This window comes from Mesoplodon bidens (assembly GCF_964165515.1).
Source record: "Mesoplodon bidens genome assembly, chromosome: 15".
Lineage (NCBI taxonomy): Eukaryota > Metazoa > Chordata > Mammalia > Artiodactyla > Ziphiidae > Mesoplodon > Mesoplodon bidens.
Window position 1 is genome coordinate 82,608,593 of NC_138171.1, and position 22,606 is coordinate 82,631,198.

Genomic DNA, 22,606 nt, shown 5'->3' on the forward strand with positions numbered 1-22,606 from the left:
TCCCAGCTCTACAGTAACGGATAATTTAGCTAAGTGTTTTTATCAAATACACAATTCTATAGTGTAATCCAAAGAACACCAGTATCCACAACCTTCCTTCGCCATAAACCTTTTCCATTTCAGACTTCAGGCCTGAGACTCGCTTCCTTACCTATACAGTGGGGGTTTGTGATGATTCATTATTCCTTCAGCAAATATTTATGAAGTGCATATTCAGCATTGTTCTAGACACTGAAGATAAAGCAGCAAAGTCCCTGCTGTCAAAGTCTAAGGTCTAGTGTGGGAATCAGCGATACGCAGATACAGATATACTGATGACAAATATATTGGTGAAAAGTGCTAAGAAGAGTATAAGTCAGGGAATGTATGTATAAAATAGTCAGGGCATGTATGTATAAAATAGATAACTAATGAGAAGCTGTTGTTTAGCATGGGGAACTCTGCTCAATGATCTGTGGTGACCTAAATGGGAAGGAAATCTAAAAAAGAGTGGATATATGTATACCTCTAACTGATTCATCTTGCTGTACAGCAGAAACTAACACAATGGTGTAAAGCAACTATACTCCAATGAAAATTATTTTTTTTTTAAAAAAGAGTGTAAGTCAGGGAAGGTGAACTGTGACGGTGAGAGGGCCTGAAGGTTTTGAGTTAGTGTTCAGAGAAGGCACAGACCTAAGTGGAAGGGAGTTAGCCATGTGGATATGATGGCTCGTGTACATGCCACCCACACGCTGGGGCCCCTGCCTCAGCAAGGAGTCAGTGATGCTGGAGCAGGGTGAGCTAGAGAGAGGCTGGTGGCTGAGAACAGAGTGAGGGCTGGAGGCTGAGGCCAAGTCAAGTAGGGCCCATTGGCCCATTTCATAAGCTTTCGGTTTCATTTTCCACGAGGTGGGGAGCCATTGAAGTGTTTTGAACAAATAAGTGACAGAACTGGATCTAGGGTTTTTAAAAAGACCTTTGTGGCCACTGGATTAAGTAGACAGAAGTGAGGCAGGAGACCATTTAGACTATTACAAAAATCCAAGTGAGGGATTATGGCACTTTGGCCCATGGTGGAGGTGGTGAGAAGTGGTTGATCCTGGATAGATTTTGAAAGGAGAGCTGACCAGGCTTGGTGATAGACCTGCTGTGTCGTGAGAAGGGAGGAATCAAGGATGACTCCGAGGTTTTGGCCTGAGGGACTGTAAGGATGGACTTAGCATTCTGGAGGTGGGGAAGGCTATGGATGGAGCTGGGGTGGGAGAAGAGCTGAGAGCTCAGCTTTGAACATGATTTTAGGTGCATGTAGGATGTCAGAGTGGATGAGTAGACCACTGGATAGAAGAGCCTGGAGTTTAAGGAAGAGGTGTGGACTGGAGATCCAAATGTAGGTGTCCCAATTGTAGGGTGACCTGGATAAGATTAGAGCCTGGATAAGATTACTTATAGAGTGAGTGTGGACCAAGAGTTGAGGACTGGAGGAAGGCCTAATACCAGCAAGAAAGACTCAGTACCCCTTACTCTCTTCTTTGCAGCCCTCCCTTCCTAGCTTTTTTGTTTTTCTATTGATTGGAAAGGATTTAGTGAGTGATAGAGTAAAAAAATGTTTTACTTTATTTTCTGGATTCCCAGTCTCCAGTATGTGCTTCTACATTACTTTAAAGAATTCACCAAAAGTATATTTGGACAAATATGAATGCTGGTTGTGATATTTAGTAATATGGTCAGTGAAATTCTTTTGCAATTTCTAAGTATCATTACAAAGCTAATATAAGGAGCTATTGAATTTCTAAAGACGTTTCTAATTGATCTTAAATTATCAGTTGCCAATAGTTTTCACTGGCACGAGTGTTGAAATTACAAGTTACTTTGGAATAAATAAATAAATAAATCTCTTGGTTGTGGATCATTTGTAAAAAAAAGAAAAATAATGCCATATTAAAGAAAGCCAAAGCTATAAAACTGAATAGGTGAAACTGCTCTTTCCTTTCTGTTTTTAGGATGGGTTGAATTAGTACTTAATTTGTTTCACAAGTGGAAATTTGTGAAATGGATTCTTCCCCCATTAGCTAGTTGTGCTTTATAAAAATCTAAAATCTAGGGCCTCCCTGGTGGCGCAGTGGTTGAGAGTCCGCCTGCCGATGCAGGGGATACGGGTTCGTGCCCCGGTCTGGGAGGATCCCATATGCCGCGAAGCGGCTGGGCCCGTGAGCCATGGCCGCTGGGCCTGCGCATCCGGAGCCTGCGCATCCGGAGCCTGTGCTCCGCAACGGGAGAGGCCACAAGAGTGAGAGGCCCGCATACCGCAAAAAGAAAAAAAAAAAAAAAAAAAATCTAAAATCTAATACTGGTTTTTCAAAAAAGTAAAATTTTTAAGCAGCTCAGTTTTCAAACTTTCGGCCCAAAAGAAAAAAAAAAAAGAAATATCTATACATTTCTGTTTCAAATTAAACAAAACTACCAGATCACATATTTTTTAAAGAAAAGTCCTTGTGGGAAAAGTTATAAATCATTATTAGGACAGAATTGTCATGTCACCTTTTTCTTTTTGTTGTGTAAATTCTTATAAAACCCTTTCGGGGGTTTCCACTGTTGGGGGTAGTCAGAGATCCGGGGATATGAGCGGAGTACCCTTCGGGCCGCTGCAGTGGGCACCAGGCGGCCTCGGGTCTGACCTAGCCCCACCCCTGCCCAGCGCTACTCTGCCAGTCGGCCGCGCCCGAACGGTGACGCGCCTTGCGGCTTCGTTTGCCCGTGTCCAAGATGGCTGCGATCGCCGCTGGGGATGTTGGGCGCGCCGGGCGCCGGGTAGGGGGCCCCGGCCGGCGTACCCGCCTACAGCCACTGAGCGCTGACCAATCAGCGCCGGGAGGCCGCCGGCCCCGCCCCGACCCCGGCCGGCAGGGACGTCTGGGCGGCGGGCTAGAGGCGGCGGCGGCTCACCTGAGCGGCTGCTCTCCTGAGCGGCGGCCGGCGGCGAGGCCCAGGGCGAGGGTGAGGCCGGCGGTGCTGGCCACGGAATGAGGAAGCGGACCGAACCCGTCGCCCTGGAGCATGAGCGCTACGCCGCCTCGGGCTCGTCCTCCGCCGGCTCGGCCGCCGCGGCACTGGACGCTGACTGCCGCCTGAAGCAGAACCTGTGCCTGGCGGGCCCCGGGCCGGCCGAGCAGCGCTGCGCCGCCGACGCGGGCATGAAGCGGGCGCTGGGCAGGTGAGGAGCGGCTGAGGCGGGCCGGGACCCACAATCCTCCAGAGCTACTTGCTCCACCCCGCGTGCCCCCCGACCTTCTCCGGGCGTCCCCGGGTGCCTCCCCCGTGGTCCCCCTCTGGCCCCCGCGCCCCCTTCCTTCCCGGGCGGGCCTGGGCAGCCCCTCCAGCGACCGGCAGGTGAGCGCCTCTCGACGAGGGTGGCGAGCTCCTGGACGCCCGGGAGCGCCGACTCCGCTCCGACCTGCTCTGCGTCCGACTCCGACCCATCGTCCCTCTCGCCGGGTGGGCAGCTCACCGGTGCCTGAGTCTCTGCGGCACCCTCTGCTCGAAGCTGCCGGTTCCTCGGGGACGGTTGAGGGGTCGGCCGTGTCCAGGGGCAGGGGGTGCACCGCATCCTCGGCTGTCGAGGGGGTGGGGGGAAGCCCGGCGTTCGCGAGCAGCTGGCTGGTGGTACGTGGAATGTGTCCGCAGGAGTCGTCTCCTTGGGAATCTCCGTCCCGCCCGGAAGTCACCTGGTTATTTTCGGTCTCCCTTTGGGGAGATGAATGCGTTTATGTTAAATTAATCTCACAGTTGGGATAGGGGCATATTTCACGCGGGCAAGTCTCTCCCCGTAGGCTGGCTGTTTGTAGAATGTATCACTCATGGCAGTTTTGAAGTCTTGATGTTTCATGGTGTTTGAAGAAGTTAGTATGTAATGTTCTCAGGTGTTGTAGCAGAGTCACTTATTTTGGGGTCAACTGGAATGCCCTTAATTGACACTGGCCACTTCCGTGTAAAATATTTATCCAAATAGCCCCTGAAAACATCAACTGCATTGCCTGAAAGATCATGAAATTAAACTATATACTTCTCTAAGTCAGTGGTTCCCAGTCCTGCCAGAAGTTCAGGGACTGAAAATATTTTTGTTTTTGTATAAAATTATCTAGCAACTGGTTAGTATCTTTTGTGAAACTAATCTGTTCTGTGGAAAGGTTTATCTGCGTTAAAAACTCACAATTGGCTTTAATGCACTTTTAGTAACAAGCTTGACATAGCACTTAGATAGGTTGGGAACTCCTCCTCTGAAGAAATCAAGTTGTGATGCACAATGTTTGGGGAAACAGTGCTGGCCTGGCACCTTCCTTGAAAGATGTACTGTATTAAAAGGATCTGATTATTTTTATTTTTGAGTTGAAGACAAAGAGAGACATTCAAGTGGTGCCATATCCTTTGGATAAACAAAAGGCTGTTTCGGGAATAAAAAGAAAAGCAGAGGGCGGGAAGGCCAAATTAGTGTGTCAGCCCATGGCTTCCTTCCCTATTGCCTGAGATGCTCTCCTGGATGTTCTCCTGCTGTGTCTTCTCCTTCAACCAGGTCTCTGCTTTACCGTCACCTCTTCAGAGAGGCCTTCCCAGACCAGCACATCCAAAATAGCCTTCCTGCCGCCCCCAACCCCCCTATTCCGTTTACTTGTTTCTTCATCGCACTTATCCCTTAGCTCAGGGGTCCCCTGTGGTCCCCAGGCCACACAGCAGGTGAGCAGCGCAGCGGGAGAGCAGGCGAAGCTTCATCTTCCACTCCCCATCCCTCCCCGTTGCTCGCATTACCGCCTGAACCATCCCCCCCCCATCACTCACATTACTGCCTGAAACCATCCCCCTCCCTTCCGTGGAAAAACTGTCTTCCATGAAACTGGTGCCTGGTGCCAGAAAGGTTGGGGACCGCTGCCTTAGCTGACGGTGATGGTTGCCTGCACACTTGACTTGCTTTGTGGGTAGTCTCCTTCAGGAGAATGGAAGCCCTCTGAGAGCAGGGACAATTTTTCTCTCAGCGTCTGTCTCCAGGGCCTGGCACATAGTAGGTGGGAGAAAATACTTGTTGGATGAATATCTAGAATAGATTCCTAGAATTGGACTTGCTGAGCCAAGGGGTGTGTGTTTATGACTTTGAAAGCGAAGGCCAAAGTGCCCTCCCGAGAAGTTGTACTGATTTGTACTCCCTCCGGTAGTGTCAGTTGCTTGCCCCCCAATATTGAACATTACCAGACATTTTGATCTTTTTCTACTTGATTGATGAAAATGACATCTGATTTGTCACTTTAATTTGCATTTCTTAATGGTTAGGTGGCAATTTTTGTGTGTTTTTCTAAGCTCATTATACATCTTTGGGATTATTTACGTCTTTAATGATCCGCCTTTGTTTGGGTCCTCCTGCACATTTCTTTTAACTTTCTATTGTGCACGTGTTCCAATATACAAAAGTAGAGGAGACAGTATAATATGATATAATGAATAGTCAATAGTTTTCCATGTTTTGCCGATCTTGAATCATCTCTTCCTCCTCCCCTCCATTTTTAGTCTGGTGGGGGACTAGGCTATTTTAAAGCAAACGATTTCATCCATAAATATTTCGCAGTGTATCATGAACAAATAAGGACGTTTTGAAATATATCTAACCCCAAAGCTATGATCATATTATATCAAAATTAACAATTTATAATCTGTAATTAATTTCATATTATCTAATATCCAGTCTACGTATACATTTCCCTGTCTCAGAAATGTCTTTTTAAGTTGGTTTTAAAATCCTGTACATTTCTTAAGTTTGTTCCTAGTGAGTTTATCTTTCTGTTGTTATTGAAAATAGAATATTTTCTGATATTACATATTGTAACTGGTTGTATTTATTACTTCTGTAACTAGCAACTTACATAATCTTAGTCTCAAGTAGTTTTTGCGGTTGATTCTCAAATTTTCCAGGTATATACTATCATGTCCGCTGCAAATAATAAGAATTTTGTCTCATTTTCTACTTTCTTATGTCTTTTGTTTCTTTCTCTTTTTTGATTACGTTGTATTTCCAGAATGAGGTTGAATAATAGGGATGATACTGGGTATCTTTGTCCTGTTCCTGACTTTAAAGAGAATTCTTTTAGTGTTTGTGCCATGTTAGTTATTTTAGTAAGGGGTGTGTTGCTGTTTTTTCTTTTTTTAAGTCAAAAATGGTTGTTGAATTTTATCAAATGCTGTTTTAGCATCTGTGAAATGATCATATAAACTTTGTCTCTTGACCTGTTAATATGCTGAGTTGTAGTAATAGATTTTATAATATTGAATCATCATTTTATCTTATTGAATCATTATTGAATCATCAATGATAACTCTTATGGTGTAGACAGATTCTGTTAATATTTTACACCATTATTTGTGAGACTAGTCTGTAATTTTCTTGTTCAATGCCGTCTTTACCAAGTTGTTTTAGTGTTTTCTATAGCTTTATTAAAAGTTTTCTCTTTCTCTTCTTTAGCCAGTTTAAATACTTTTGAAATGATCTCTTTCTTTAAATTTTGGTAGAATTCACCTGTAAAACTACCTAAGCATGGTGCTTTTTTTTAGAATACAGCACTTGGATAACTATTATAGTTTCTTAGATTTGCTCTCTCTTTCTGGGTTCAGTTTTGGTGATTTATATGTTTATAGTAAATCATCTTTTATATCTAGCTTTTTCCTCTGTACCTGGGGCTGTTCCCTAGTCTTGTTTCCTATTTTATATACTTATACTTTTTCCCCTTTTTTCTTGCTCTAGTACACACACACACACACACACACACACACACACTAAAAGTGGATTTTTTCCTAAATAAAAAAATATTTTTTCCCAAAGAAAACCTTTTTTTGTTTATTATTCTGGGAGGCCAGGATGGAGAGAATGTGTTCTATCTGAAGGGGGCAGCAGCTACTGCATTCTCTCCTGTTGCTCCCCAGCAGGAATGTGGCTCCAGGACAGCCAGATCTTCCAGTCTTTCCTGAAGAATAGCTGGGTGTAAGCCTGCTTCTGTGATCTCTAACTTTTTAAATGTTGCTGGCAACTAATTCAGATGAAAACAACAACCTTGGAGGGAAAACAAAACCAAAACCAGCTTGTGTGTGTGTTTTTAATTTTATTTATTTATTTATTTGGCTGCCTTGGGTCTTAGTTGGGGCATGTGGGCTTCTCTGTAGTTGCGGCTTGAAGGCTCAGTAGTTGTGGCGTGCAGGCTTAATTGCCCCAGGGCATGTGGGATCTTAGTTCCCTGACCAGGGATCGAACCCATGTCCCCTGCATTGGAAGGCGGATTCTTAACCACTGGACCACCAGGGAAGTCTGTGTGTGTGTGTGTGTGTGTGTGTGTGTGTGTGTGTGTGTGTGTGTTTTAATTGAAGTATAGTTGATTTACAATGTTGTGTTTCAGGTGTACAGCAAAGTGATTCATATATATATATATATATATGTTCTTTTTCAGATTCTTTTCCCTTATAGGTTATTACAACATACTAAGTGTAGTTCTCTTTTGGTTGTTTTAATTGTTGGACCAAAGGGTTATTTTTGAAGGTAAATGTTTATCTGACTTACATGTCAACTGTGTACTCCATAAGAGGAGGGACTGGATCCTATTTTTGCTTTGCGTGTGTCTGGTACAAGGAGGCGAGTGAGGGATTCTGTGGGCCTTTCATTTTCTTTTCTGCAATCTTGGAGTTCTTGGCAATATGCAATAAAGGCATAAGTGGTCTAAATTAGCCCCGAGGAGGCAGTCATGAGATGTGTCGGAGTCAACTAGACTGTCCTTTGACTGTCAACTCACAGGCCAGGTCTCCAGATAACCGAGATCAGTGGACGCCCTGGGAGATATCACAGCCCATGACCTTTGTTTGTAAATACAGAGGAACTCAGGCATCACCCTTGGTTCCTTCTTGATCCAAAAGAAGGAACCTCATGCAGGGCTGCTGATGGCTTCACCACAACCCAGAAAGGCGGGTGACCACGGTGAATGTCTGTCTCGGAGCTAGCTTTTGTCCTTAAAGTCTGCTTTTCTCCATCCCCCTTCTCCTCTCACTCCCCAGAGTAGAGTCTGTGCCTGGACCATGACAAGCAGGGGGGCAGGCTTTGTTATGGTGCCTCAAATGGGGCCCCCAACTGGGTCCCTCTCTTCCCAGTTGTGGTTTATCTTGTCAGGGACACATTCCAGCCCTGGACCCGAGACCCTGGAACTTCGCACCTCTTTGGTGAGATTTGTGTCCTGTGTCTCTGCTTGTTTCCCAGTTCCTTGCAGCCAGCATATACTCTCCCTTCTCAAGGGAGTGTCTGTCTTCTACAGTAATGTTGAGCATACACTGCTCAAATGCAGGAGATTAAAATCTCCAGAAGATACTTATCACAAAGGTAACCTTGGAAAGAGGCTTAGAAGATGGGTCATCTTCTCAGGGTTCTGTTGACAGCAGTGGAGACAGGATGCCTTTCCAGACTCATGATCCTCCTCCTCCTCCCACTAGAGCACTTTTCCTTCCAAAATGCAGTCTACGGGAAAATTTTAACTGCAATATTATCTTGAAAACTGACAGATTAAGTCAATGCTTCTCACCCGGACGTGATGCCACAGAACTTGAGTGTCCACATGGAGAGTGGGTAGGTCATTTGTCTCTTCCTGAACTGAGGACCAGGGTCTGGAGTGTCAGTGAGGACACGGGCTGCTGACACAGGGAAGTGTGATGCCAGGAAACCCAGCCTGAGGTGTCCAGTTAGTAGAAAGACCCGTTGTTTAGGCTTGGTGCCCATCTTAGTATTGTTTGATATTTTAGGGGAAAGCTTGAACGGATAACTGAGTCTCAAGTGAGTGTTTTCAGGTTTGTGGCTTGGGGTGAGTTGCTTAACTATGAGTTTGTTTCTTCCTCTATACTGTGGGGATAAAAATACCTTCCTTATAGGATGGGGGTGAGGGTCCAGTGTATTGAAAGAGCCAGGCCCACAGTGAGCACTCGGTCAGTGGCATCTTGGTCATCCCCAGTATTGTTGCTAGTGTTATTTGTTGGAGTATTGAGAAAGCTCTGTTAACTTAGGTCAAGAAGAATGTACCCCTCCCTCCCCTTCTGCCCCCCAGGTTTTTTTAGTTAGTTAATTAACTTATTATTTATTTATTTTGGCTGTGCTGAATCTTCATCGTGGCACACAGGACCTTTCGTTGTGGCATGTGGGCTTCTTAGTTGTGGCATGCAAACTCTTAGTTGTGGCATGCATGTGGGATCTAGTTCCCCCACCAGGGATGGAACCTGGGCCCCCTGCGTGGGGAGCACGGAGTCTTACCCGCTGGACCACCAGGGAAGTCCCTGCCCCCAAACTATCACAGTATGTCTTCTCAGCCAGTTGTCATGCATGTGGTTGTCATCATGATCAGTTAACACATCTGTTGGGAATAGAACCTTTTAAGCAATACTTTTTGGTTATGCAACACTTTTTTTTCACCTGTTCATTTAGCAAAGTTTGATGTGTGTACAGTAACTCTGCTAAGTGCCGAGGCTGCAGCAGTGGATGTGGGTCATGTCTTGTGGACTTTACCTTCTGGTGGCAGAGGCAGGTGACAAGCGAACAAGTATGTGCTGTGTCAGGTGCTCAGGGCTTGAGGAGGAAAGTAGGGCCAGTAAGGAGCAGCTGAGGCGTGTATACAGGAGGCCCTTCTCGTAAGGGGACATTTGAATGGAAGCCACTGGCTGCTTCAGAGTGGAGGAGTGCCTGGGTATGATGTATGTCACTGACATGTCACTCTGATTGCTGGGATGAAGACAGACTGGAAGGGCAGCAGGAGCAGGGGGACCCGCTAGAAGCCACCCAGGCAACAGACGATGGGGACCTGGGCCTGGGGTAGCTGTGGTTGTGAGAAGTGTTGCATTCTGGATCTGTTTCCAAGGAGGTGTCAACAGGATTTGCTGATGGATTAGTAAGAAAGAGCGAGGAGAGTCACAGGGTTCACCAGTTCTCTTCTGAGCAGTGGAAGAGTGGAGCTGCCATGTGCTGAGATGGGGCAGTTGTGGGAAATGAGTTTGGTTTGGGGCATATGGAGGTGCCTCTGAAACATGCAAGTGGAATAGGTAGGAGGAGTTGGAGTTCAGGGGAGAGCTGGGGCCAACATCTGACGTTAGCCTGCAGGTAGTGTTCAGAGTCACGACAGGATCCCAGGGCTGGACCCTGGGCCCTGGACAGGTAGGGGCTGGAGAAGAAGAGCCTCAAACCAAGGAGACCTGGAGGGAGGCAGCTGAGAGGAGAGCTTGGAGGAGGGGTCAAGGGAGCTATTGGAAGAAAGCCTGTTGCAGAGGAGAGTGTGATCTGCCTTTGGATTTGGAGACATAGAGATCAGTGGTTGTTAGTGTGGTTAATTTGAGTGGTGGAGGCAAGAGCCTGATGGAGTGGCTCAAGGGAGAAGTAGGGAGAAGAAGTGCAGATAGCTTTTCCAAGGAGTTTTGCCATAAAAGGCAACAGAAATGAGGGGGTGGGTAACTGGAGTAGGAGGAAGTTTCTGACCAGTGCTGTAGAGTGCCTTGGTGTGGTCCCGGGGATAGTCCAGGAGGGGAAAGACTGGTGATGCCGAGCGCTGGTGGCGTGGTGTCTTTGGGACCCAGTACCTCAAGGCCAAGTCAGTGGTCCCCAGACAGGGAGGTAGGCCAAGGGTGCTGTGAAGTTGCAGGGAGGTGGTTAGATGTGTTGGGGGAGCACTGGAGGTTCTCTTCTGGGTGCTTCTGTTTTCTCTGTGAAATAAGAGCAAAGCCCTGTGCCGAGGGGAGAAGAGGTACTGCAGGTGTTTCCCTTTCAGTTCTCAACCTGGACTCCGTCTTACCTTTCTATCCTTAACCTAATCAGATGTTTCCTACCATTATTTGCTAAAGTCTCATTAACACGGACAGTCAAGCTCCTTGGCAGAGACTCTTTTTTTTTTTTAAAGAAGATGTTGGGGGTAGGAGTTTATTAATTAATTTATTTATTTTTGCTGCATTGGGTCTTCATTTCTGTGCGAGGGCTATCTCTAGTTGTGGCAAGTGGGGGCCACTCTTCATCGCGGTGCGCGGGCCTCTCACTATCGCGGCCTCTCTTGTCGTGGAGCACAGGCTCCAGACGCGCAGGCTCAGTAGTTGCGGCTCACGGGCCTGGTTGCTCTGCGGCATGTGGGATCCTCCCAGACCAGGGCTCGAACCCGTGTCCCCTGCATTAGCAGGCAGATTCTCAACCACTGCACCACCAGGGAAGCCCGAGACTCTTCTTTTTGACATGTGGTGTTGCAAAAATGGATGACAGAAGTGGTTCTCGTGGGAAGTCGTTTCAGCTGTGACTTGCTGTGTGTCTGAGAAGCCATGTGTGTTCTGCACAGCCGAGTACTGCCTGGTCCTGGGGGGCCTGAGGGCAGCTGCCCCCCGGAGGGCCCTGCATATGGCCCAATGACAGGGGTGTTAAGCTGGGTTTGAGGTGGAGGTGGGGAAGAGATCAACATGAACGGAGGGCAACACAGAGTGAGTATGTGGGACGTGGGCAGAATTCTAACCTCTCAGGTTTTGCTAATACACAAATAGAAGTTTCTAAATAGAATTTGTCTTGAGGTGATACTTATGGGCTTTAGTTGTCTTAACCATGTGTAATCTGTTTACCAGGTATGGAAATGCCCTGAGAAGGTAAAAAGAGAAGGGGGTAGATGAGTGTCAGTGTGAGCAGTTTCAGAAGGAATTTCATTTTGCAAAGATGAAGGCAGAGAAGGAGTGTCAGTGAAGGAATACAAGCACGTCTCGGGAATGCTGCAATTTAGGGTTTGTCCTTAAAGCTTGAAAGTTGTCCTGAGCTTTAGGGTAAAGAAAAGAAAGTTGAAATTATTTTCAGTTCTTACCACACTTTCAGATCTCCACACAAGGTTTAGGGATATATATACATACATATTTTTAAATAAATTTATTTATTTATTTTTGGCTGCGTTGGGTCTTTGTTGCTGCGCTTGGGCTTTCTCTAGTTGCGGCGAGCAGGGGCTACTCTTCATTGCAGTGCGTGGGCTTCTCATTATGGTGGCTTCTCTTCTGGCAGAGCACAGGCTCTAGGTGCGTGGGCTCCAGTAGTTGTGGCTCGCGGGCTCTAGAGCGCAGGCTCAGTAGTTGTGGTGCGTGGGCTTTGTTGCTCCACGGCATGTGGGATCTTCCAGGACCAGGGCTCGAACCCGTGTCCCCTGCATTGGCAGGCGGATTGTTTACCACTGTGCCACCAGGGAAGTCCCAAGGTTTAGATATATTGACTGAACTATTCGTAATGGGAAGGGAAGAATGTTCAGTGTTGAAGCAGGTCGTTTGGATGCCGTAGTTCAGGGTCCTAAAAGAGATATATGCCTTTTAACTTTCAACTGTTTCTTTCTCCTAATAATGTGTACAACACAGACTCTTTACCGTTTCATGTTTGACTTGTGCCATTCCTAGGCCTGGAACATCATGTGGTTCCTACCTGAAAGTGGCCGTGTCATTGTTGGGTGCTCATAGATTATTGTATTCAACAAACAGTTAACTTGCTTCTATTGTTTGTTTGATATCAAGCTAGGCACTGGGAAAGATGAAAGATGGCAGTATCTATCCTCAGGGAGTGTGTTGTCTATCAGTTTTAAGTGTGGCAGCCGTCTGCTCTTATGCTCAAACATTTTTAAAACATTTTTATTGGAGTATAATTACTTTACAGTGGTGTGTTAGTTTCTTCAAACATTTTTATGATGTCTATAGAAGAGACAAAATGCAAGTGTGGCTGGAGATGATTAGTCTGATCTGACATTCATCCTTTGTTGCTCTGACATTTTTTGTGCTGTTTTATCTTCGCAGTATCTCATCTTTTAGGCTCCCACTTCAATGACAGGATATAACTCATCCTGTCAATGCATCCCTGGCATACCAAGCTTTCTGTAGATAAAAGAAAAGAAATGTTCACAGTTTAGGGACACAGCACAACTTGACAAGGCATGTCATGGCAGAACCTACAGGAAGGAAAATAAGACTGCCATTCTAGGACATCGGATACTTGGCTTTGGGTTCCAGAAGGAAGGGACTGTTACACCAGTGGAGGCCAGCTGGGAGCCTGCCAGTACAGCCCCAGGGCCTCAAGAGAAAGCACAAGGGAGATTCTGCAGGGACCAAGGCAGGGATCTTCAGGTATGAGGCCACCACAAGGGATGGCAGCTGCCATGGTGAAAGGCAGCCCTTGAGAGATCCTGTCTCTTTCCCTCTGTTCCTTTCTCATTTTGTTTTTTTCCTGATTACAAAAGTAAAAAAAGATTTCTTAATACAAATTTAAAACAGAGAATATAATTGAGAAAGTGGAATTATCCCCTGGATAATTACTGTTAACAGTGTGACATATATTGGGAAGATTGCTTGCATGTTTATTCTTTTATTCATCTAACAAATACTTGTTGAAGATTTACTGTGTGCTGGAGTCTGTGGATAAAACGTTACACAGAGTCAGACAGGTCCCAACCCTTGTGGAGCTCACATTCTCCTCCTGAAGGAGAAAGAAAGCAAAAAAGGTACATGTAAATACACAGTAAATTTCAAGAGGTGGTAAAGTGCTATAAAGAAAAACAGGGCTTCCCTGTGGCACAGTGGTTAACAATCCGCCTGCCAATGCAAGGGACACGGGTTTGAGCCCTGGTCTGGGAAGATCCCACTTGCCGCGGAGCAACTAAGCCCGTGAGCCACAACTACTGAGCCCACATGCCACAATTACTGAGCCTGTGCGCCTAAAGCCCATGCTCCACAACAAGAGAAGCCACCGCAATGAGAAGCCTGTGCACTGCAAAGAAGAGTAGCCCCCGCTTGCCGCAACTAGAGAAAGCCCATGTGCATCAACGAAGATCCAACACAGCCAAAAACAAAATAAATAAATAAATAAATAAAGCAAGATAGCTTTAAGAAGACGATAACAGACCCAAAATGGAGTTGCTTATGCTAAATAAGCCCACGTCACCAAACGGAGACTTAACTTCATTACAGACTCGGCTCTCCTAGAAATGGGTTCTTAAACCAGTCAATCAGGAATCACCTGGTCAGCACTAATGTGGTCATCTGCCTGATAGACCCCTGTTGTCTCCTAAAGGAAAGTGACCGTGGAATAAATAACTCGCTTCTGTTGTCTCGTAAAACTTCCTTGTTCCCGCTCTCTTCTCCCTGTGAAAGTCTTTCATTTTGTACAGCTCCTTGGTGTTCCTTTCTGTTTGCTACATGAGATGCTGCCCGATTCATGAATTGTTGAATAAAGCCAATAAGATCTTTAAGGTTTGCTCAGATGAATTTTGCTTTTTAACAGGAGGTAAAACAGTTGTGTATGAAGCACTTGAAAACAAGCTATACTATAGTGATAAAACATTGTTGTCACTGTCAGGAGAACAAGGCCTTTTCACAGTAGGTCACCCAGCTGTTAAACTCTGCCAACATCCTCATGACTTTTTGTTTTCTTCTCTGGGAACAAAGACATTTATGGATTGCACTTGTGTATTTTATTAAGGCCTTAAAGCTTTTAATTCTGTTCAGTGAAATTACTCCCAATACTGTGTTTGAATAAGAGTTTGAAGATTGTTCTTAAGGTTTCCACCTATAAACTAGGTAGAAGTCCACCTATTAGTTTTGGGGAGTGAATTTTGGATTTACTCTTTTGTTCCTTCTGAGAGAATATAATGAGATAATAGAATAGAATATATATATGTATATGTATGTACACATATATATGATGGAATATATAATATAAGATGTATTTTGGAATATATCTATTAATATAATGGAATAAAGCCAAAAACTCTTCCTTAATAATTTTGATGGTTACAGTAATAGAGGAATTGATAAAAACTAAATATAGATACTTTTTAATAGGAATACAGTTCTTCCACTTCTGGCCACTGAAGATAGAGTAACAGGGACTGAATTTACCCTGAAATAACTAAAACAACAACAAAATCCAGACAAAATGCATGAAACAAGGTTTCAAAACACTGGCCACTGGCAACGAGAGATAGTAGTCTCTGAGAGGTGACAAACAAAGTGAGCCCTACAACAACTCCAGCTTACTGCCGTGTGAGAGCTTCCCCACTGTATCACAGGGACCAGGAAATTGATGTGGAGCCTGGTGGACTTCCTGAGCTGTGGATAAGGTGCTGAGAGTCTGGGGACACCAACATGCCTACACTTCATAGGACAGAGGACCAGGGAGAGACATTGGTACAGAGAGGACTCTGAAGATCTGCAGAGGAGAACCTGGAGATCTCTACACCTTGAGTATTCAACACAGTGCTGCTCAGCACATGTGTGTGAGGAAACTGAGGCTGGGGAGAGAACTTCCCGAAAGGTTTAGATGAAACAGTTCCAGTTCCCTCTAACAAGACCATAATTCACTGAACATTGGGTAGAACACGCAGGAATGTCATGCTTCAGTAATGGGAAACAATTAGCCCTAGACAGAGTACTGCTCTGGACCCACGTAACAAATCATAAACACAAAACCCAGAAGAATCAAACTGTTTCCAATTCACTGCATCCTGAAACAAGATTCAATATTTATAGGAACATAAAAATATCCAGCACCCAACAAAGTAAAATTCACAATGTCTCATATCTAATCAAATATTACCAGATGTATTAGTTTGCTTGGGCAGCCGTAACAAAGTACTACATACTGGGTGGCTGAAATGAGAGAAGTTTATTTTTTTCACAATTCTGGGTGCTAGAAGTCTGAGATCAGTGTGTTGGCAGCATTGGTTTCTTCTGGGGCCTCCTTGGCTTGTAGACGTCCATGTTCTCCCTGTGTCTTACATGGTCTTTCCTCTGCATGTCTGTCCAAGTTTCTTCTTATAAGGACACCAGTCTTATTGGATTACAGCCTACCACAATGACCAACTTTTCTTTTTAACATTTATTTATTTAGGCTGCACTGGGTCTTAGTTGCAGCACGCAGACTCTTAGTTGCGGCATGCGAACTCTTAGTTGTGGTATGCATGCAGGATCTAGTTTCCTGACCAGGGATTGAACCCAGGCCCCCTGCATTGGGAACACAGAGTCTTACCCACTTGACCACCAGGGAAGTCCTCACTAATGACCGAATTTTAACTTAATTTAACCTCTTAAAGACTCTATCTCCAAATACAGTCACATTCTTAGCACCTGGGGTTAGAATCTAAATGTATGAATTACAGTTGGGGAGCACAGTGCAAGGAGACAGGAAAATGTAACCTGTAATGAGAATAAGCAATCAATGAAAACCAATCCAGAACCGACACAGATGTCACAGTCAGCAAAGGACATTAAAACAGTTATTACAACTATATTCCATGTGTTCAAAAAGTTAAGTAGAGTCATGGAAGATACGAAAATTACCCAAATCAAGTTTCTAAAGATGACAAACTACAAGTGTGTTAAGTGAAAGATACACTGAGGGGCATTAATGGCAGATTAGATGTTGCAGAAGGAAAGATTCAGTTATCCAACATGAAGCATATAAAAAAGAATCAAAAAATTTTCAGAACTAGCACTGAACTGTGGAACAACTTCAGGCAACTTAATATATGGGTAATTAGAGTTCCCACAGAAGCAGGAGAGAAAGAAAAAATAGGTGAAAGAATAATGGCCAGAAACTTTCCAAGCTCGATGGAAACTGTAAACTCAACTCAGTGAATCACCCACACAAAAAACAGGAAGAAAACTATACCAAGGCACATAATAATCAAATTACTCAAAACCAGTGATGAAGAGAAAAATCTTAAAAGCAGCCAGAGGAAAAAAGACATGTACAGAAAAGCAAATATGCAGGTGAAAGCAGATTTCTTGTGAGAAAAAAAAAGTAAGAAGGCCATGGAGCAGCATATTTAAAACACTGAAAAAAAGAAAGAAAACCAAAAAACCTCTGTCCACCTAGAATTTATTCTCTCTTTCTTTTCTCTTCTCTTCTCTTTTCTTTTTTCTCCTTCCTCCCTGCCTGCCTTCTTTCTTTCCTTATAAATGAAGTATAATTGACTTACTATTATTAGTTTCAGGTGTACAACATAGTGATTCAGTATTTTTATACATTACACAATGATCACCATGATAAGTCGCTACCATCTCTCACCCTACAGAGTTATAGTATTATTGATTATATTCCCTGTGCTGTATGTTTCATCCCTGTGACTTACTTACTTGACTGGAAGTTTGTACTTATTAATCTCCCTAACCTATTTCACTTATCCCCCTACATGCCTCCCCTCTGGTAGCCACCAGTTTGTTCTCTATCAGTCTGTTTCCGTTTTGTTATGTTTGTTCTGTTCTTTAGGTTTCACATACAAGACAAATCATATGGTATGTGTCTTTCTCTGTCTGACTTATCTCAGCATAATAACCTCCAGGTCCCTCCATGTTGTCGCAAATGACAGATTTCATTTTTTTTTAAATAAGTTTATTTATTTTTGGCTGTGTTGGGTCTTTGTTGCTGCACGCAGGCTTTTTCTAGTTGCAGCAAGCGGGGGCTACTCTTCGTTGCGGAGCACGGGCTCTAGGCACGTGGGCTTCTGTAGTTGTGGTGCTCGGGCTTAGTTGCTCCACAGCATGTGGGATCTTCCTGGACCAGGGCTCAAACCCATATCCCCTGCATTGGTGGGCAGATTCTTAACCACTGCGCCACCAGGGAAGTTCCCAGATTTCATTTTTTTTTAATGGCTGAATCGTGTGTGTGTGTGTGTGTGTGTGTGTGTGTGTGTGTGTGTATCACATCATTATCCATTCATCTGTTATTTGTTGTCTTTTGATGATAGTCATTCTGACAGGTGTGAGGTGATATCTCATGGTTTTCCTTTGCATTTACTTGATGATTAGTGATGCTAAGCATCTTTTCATGTGTCTGTTGGCCATCTGTGTATCTTCTTTGGAAAAATGTCTGTTTGGGTCCTCTGACCCATTTTTTAATTGGGCTGTTTGTTTTTTGATGTTTAGTAGTATGAGTTCTTATACATATTGGCTATTAACCCCTTATCAAATACACTGTTTGCAAATATCTTCTCTCATTCAGTAGGGTGCCTTTTTGTTTTGTTGATAGTTTCCTTCACTGTGCAAAAGTTTTTTAGTTGGATGTAGTCCTATTCGTTTATTTTTCCTTTTGTTTCCCTTGCCTGAGGAGATATCTATATGTCTATATCTATCTGATGTCAGAGAGCATACCGCCTATGTTTTCTTCTAGGAGTTTATGGTTTCAGGTCTTACATTTAAGTCATTAATCCATTTTGAATTTATTTTTGTATATAGTGTGAGAAAGTAGTCCAGTTTGCTTCTTTTGCATGTAGCTCTCCAGTTTTCCCAACACCGTTTATTGAAGAGGCTTTCTTTTTCCCATCATATATTCTTGCCTCCTTTGTCATAGATTAATTGACCATATAAGTGTGGGTTTATTTCTGGGCTCGCTGTTCTGTTCTGTTGATCCATGTGTCTGTTTTTGTGCCAGTATCATACTGTTTTTTTGGTTGGTTTATTTATTTATTTATTTATTTATTTAGGCTGCACTGGGTCTTAGTTGCGGCACACGAGATCTTTCTTGTAGCGTGTTTACTTGCAGCATGCGGGATCTTTAGTTGCGGCATGTGGGCTTCTTAGTTGTGGCATGCATGTGGGATCTTTTTCCCCGACTAGGGATTGAACCCAGGCACCTTGTGTTGGGAGTGTGGAGTCTTACCCACCTGACCACCAGGGAAGTCCCACTGTTGTTTTTTGTTAATTGAAGTATAGTTGATTTACAGTGTTGTCATACTGTTTTTTTTTTATTTTTTTTATTTTTTTTTTTGCGGTACGCGGGCCTCTCCCGTTGCGGAGCACAGGCTCCGGACGCGCAGGCTCAGCGGCCATGGCTCACGGGCCTAGCCGCTCCACGGCATGTGGGATCTTCCCGGACTGGGGCACGAACCCGCATCCCCTGCATCTCAACCACTGCGCCACCAGGGAAGCCCTGTCATACTGTTTTGATTACTATAGCTTTGTAGTATAGTTGGAAATAATGGCACATGATACCTCCAGCTTTGTTCTTTCTTAAAATTATTTTGGCTATTTGGGAGCCTTTTGTGTTTCGATACAAATTTTGGCATTATTTGTTCTAGTTCTGTGAAAAATTCCGTTGGAATTTTGATAGGGATTGCATTGAATCTGTGGATTGTCTTGGGATTCTTCTAATCCATGAACACGGTATATCTTTCCATTTGTTTCTTTTTAGTTTCTTTCATCAGTGTATTATAGTTTTCTGGGTACAGATCTTTTCCCTCCTTGGTTAGATTTACTCCCGGATATTTTATTCTTTTTGATGCAGTTGTAAATGGGGTTGTTTTCTTAATTTCTCTTTCTGATAGTTCATTGTTAGTGTACAGAAATGCAACAGATTTGTATTATTTTGCATCCTGCAGCTTTACTGAATTCATTGGTGGGTTCTGATAGTTTTTTGGTGGTATCTTTAGGATTTTTTAATATATAATGTCATGTCATATGCAAACAGTGACAGTTTTACTGCTTCCTTTCCAACTTGGATTCTTTTCAGTTTTCTTGTCTGATTGCTGTGTCTAGGACTTCCAATACTATCTTGAATAAAAATGGTGAGTGGGCATCCTTGTCTTGTTCCTGATCTTAGGGGAAATGCTTTCCGCTTGTCACCTTTTTGTATGATGTTGGCATAGGTTTACCATAGATGGCCTTTGTTATGTTGAGGTATGTTCCCCCTATACCAACTTGGGTGAAAGTTTTTATCATAAATGGGTATTGGATTTTGTCAAAAGCTTTTTCTGCATCTATTAAGATGATCATATGATTTTTATTTTTCAATTTGTTATGTGGTGTATCACATTGATTTCTTTTTTTTTTTTGCGGTACGTGGGCCTCTCACTGTTGTGACCTCTCCCGTTGCGGAGCACAGGCTCCGGACATGCAGGCTCAGTGGCCATGGCCCACGGGCCCAGCCACTCCGCGGCATGTGGGATCTTCCCGGACCGGGGCACGAACCCGTGTCCCCTGCATCGGCAGGCGGACTCTCAACCACTGCGCCACCAGGGAAGCCCCTATCACATTGATCTCTGGATATTGAAACACCGTGCATCCATGGGATAAATCCCACTTGATTATGGTGTATGATCTTTTTGATGTATTGTTGAATTCAGTTTGCTAATATTTTATTGAAGATTTTTACATCAGTGTTCATCAGGGATATTGGCCTCTGTTTTCCTTATTTTGTGGTATCCTCATCTGGTTTTGGTACCAAGGTGATGCTGGCCTTGTAGAATGAGTTTGGAAGCACTCCTGACTCTTCCTTTTTTGTGGTAGTTGGAGAAAGATAGATATCAATTCTTCTTTAAATGTTTGGTAGAATTCATCTATAAATCCATCTGATCCTGGACTTTTGTTTGTTTGGAGTTTGTTTTGTTTTTTTTTTGTTTATTTTGCTGATTCAGTTTCATGACTGGTAATCATTCTGTTCATATCTTCTGTTTTTTTCTGATTCAGTTTTAGGAGATTGTACGTTTTTAGGAATTTATCCATTTATTCTGGGTTGTCCATTTTATTGGTGTTTAATTGTAGTAATCTTTTATGATCCTTTGTATTTCTGTGGTGTCATTTATAACTTCTCTTTCATTTCTGATTTTATTGATTTGGTCCCACTCTTTTTTTTATTGATGAGTCTGGCTAAAGGTTTGTCAATTTTGTTTATCTTTTCAAAGAACCAGCTCTTAGTTTCATTGATCTTTTCTGCTGTTGTTTTAAGTCTCCATTTATTTCTGCTCAGATCTTTATTTTTCTTTCCTTCTACTAACTTTGAGTTTAGTTTGTTCTTCTATTTCTAGTTCCTTAGATTTTTCTTGTTTCCTGAGGTAGGCTTGTATTACTATAAACTTCTTTCTTAGAATTGCTCTTGCTGTGTCCCATAGGTTTTGGATCATTGTATTTCCATTTTCATTTGTCTTCAGATATTTTTTAATTTCCTCTTTGATTTCTTCAGTGACCCATTGTTTGTTGAGAAGCATATTGTTTAGCCTCCACATGTGTGTTTGTGTTTTTTGCAGTTTTTTCCATGTAGTAGATTTCTACTCTCGTACCACTGTGGTTGGAAAGGATGCTTGCTATGCTTTCCATCTTAACTTTATTGAGACTTGATATATCTTTTAAGTTCATCTGGTCTAATGTGTCACTTAAGGCCAGTGTTTCCTTATTGATTTTCTCTCTGGATGATCTGTCCATTGATGTAAGTGGGGTGTTAAAGTCCCCTACTATTATTGTGTTACTGTCAGTTTTTCCTTTCATGTTTGTTAATATTTGCTATATGTATTTAGTTGCTCCTATGTTGGGTGCGTATATGTTTACATTTGTTATATCTTCCTATTGGATTGATCCCTTGATCATTATTTAATGTCCTTCTTTGTCTCTTGTTACAGTCTGTTCAAAAATCTATTTTGTCTGATTTACGTATTGCTGCCCCTGCTCTCTTTTTGTTTCCATTTGCGTGGAATACCGTTTTCCATTACCTCACTTTCAGTCTCTGTGTTTTTAGATCTGAAATGAGTCTCTTGTAGTCAGCATATAGATGTGTCGCGTTTTTTTTTTTTAGTCTGTTCAGCCGTTCTGTGCCTTTTGATTGGAGCATTTAGTCCATTTACTTTTAAAGTAATTATTGATAGGTATGTACTTATCGCCATTTTTTAAAATAAATTTATTTATTTATTTTTGGTTACGATGGGTCCTCATTGCTGTGCACAGGCTTTCTCTAGTGGTGGCAAGCAGGGGCTACTCTTCGTTGCGTTGGTGCGGGCTTCTCATTGTGGTGGCTTCTCTTGTTGTGGAGCATGGGCTCTAGGCATGCGGGCTTCAGTAGTCATAGCATGCAGGCTCAGTAGTTGTGGCTCGCGGGCTCTAGAGCACAGGCTCAGTAGTTGTGGCTCACGGGCTTAGTTGATCCACAGCATGTGGGATCTTCCTGGACCAGGCTTGAACCCATGTCCCCTGCATTGGCAGGTGGATTCTTAACCACTGTGCCACCAGGGAAGTCCCTACTTATTTCCATTTTGTTAAATGTTTTCTGATTGTTTTTATAGTTCTCATTTGTTCCTTCTTCTTTTGCTCTTTTGTGATTTGATGATATCTTTAGTGTTATATTTGGGTTGCTTTCTCCTTGTGTGTGTGTGTGTGAGAGAGAGAGTTGTAAGATTTTGGTTTGTGGTTACCATGATGTTCATGACAATTACAGACACCTATGTAATATATGTTAGTAATAACTTGTGTTATTATTTTAAGTTGATGATCTTTTAAGTTGAAATTCAGTCTAACAACCCTGCATTTTTATTCTCCCGCCATGTTTAATTTTTTTGACATCATGTTTTACATCTTTTTGTTTTGTGTATCCCTTAACTACTTATTGTGGATATAGATGATTTTACCACTTTTGTCTTTTACCCTTCCTACTAGCTTTATAAGTGGTTGATGCACTACATTTACTGTATGTTTGCCTTTACCAATGAGATTTTTTCCTTTCATAATTTTCATATTTCTAGTTGTGTGGTTTTTTCCTTTTCTTTTTTTAATCCTGCTTAGAGAAGTCCCTTTAACATTTCTCATAATGCCAATGTAGTGGTGCTGAATT

General features: G+C 43.3%; 1 protein-coding gene across 3 annotated transcripts in view; it reads left to right on the top strand.

Moving 5' to 3' along the window:
• The first annotated feature begins 2,868 nt into the window (after positions 1 to 2,868).
• Positions 2,869 to 22,606, top strand: part of ABHD12 (abhydrolase domain containing 12, lysophospholipase) — a 69,816-nt gene continuing 50,078 nt past the window's right edge. For 2 of the 3 annotated variants that reach the window (XM_081258005.1, XM_081258007.1), the window contains exon 1: positions 2,869 to 3,193. In XM_081258005.1, the coding sequence (XP_081114131.1) occupies positions 3,003 to 3,193 (191 nt within the window). In that variant the 5' untranslated portion in view covers positions 2,869 to 3,002. The remainder of the gene's footprint in view (positions 3,194 to 22,606) is intronic. The other variant, XM_081258006.1, reaches the window with a different exon arrangement.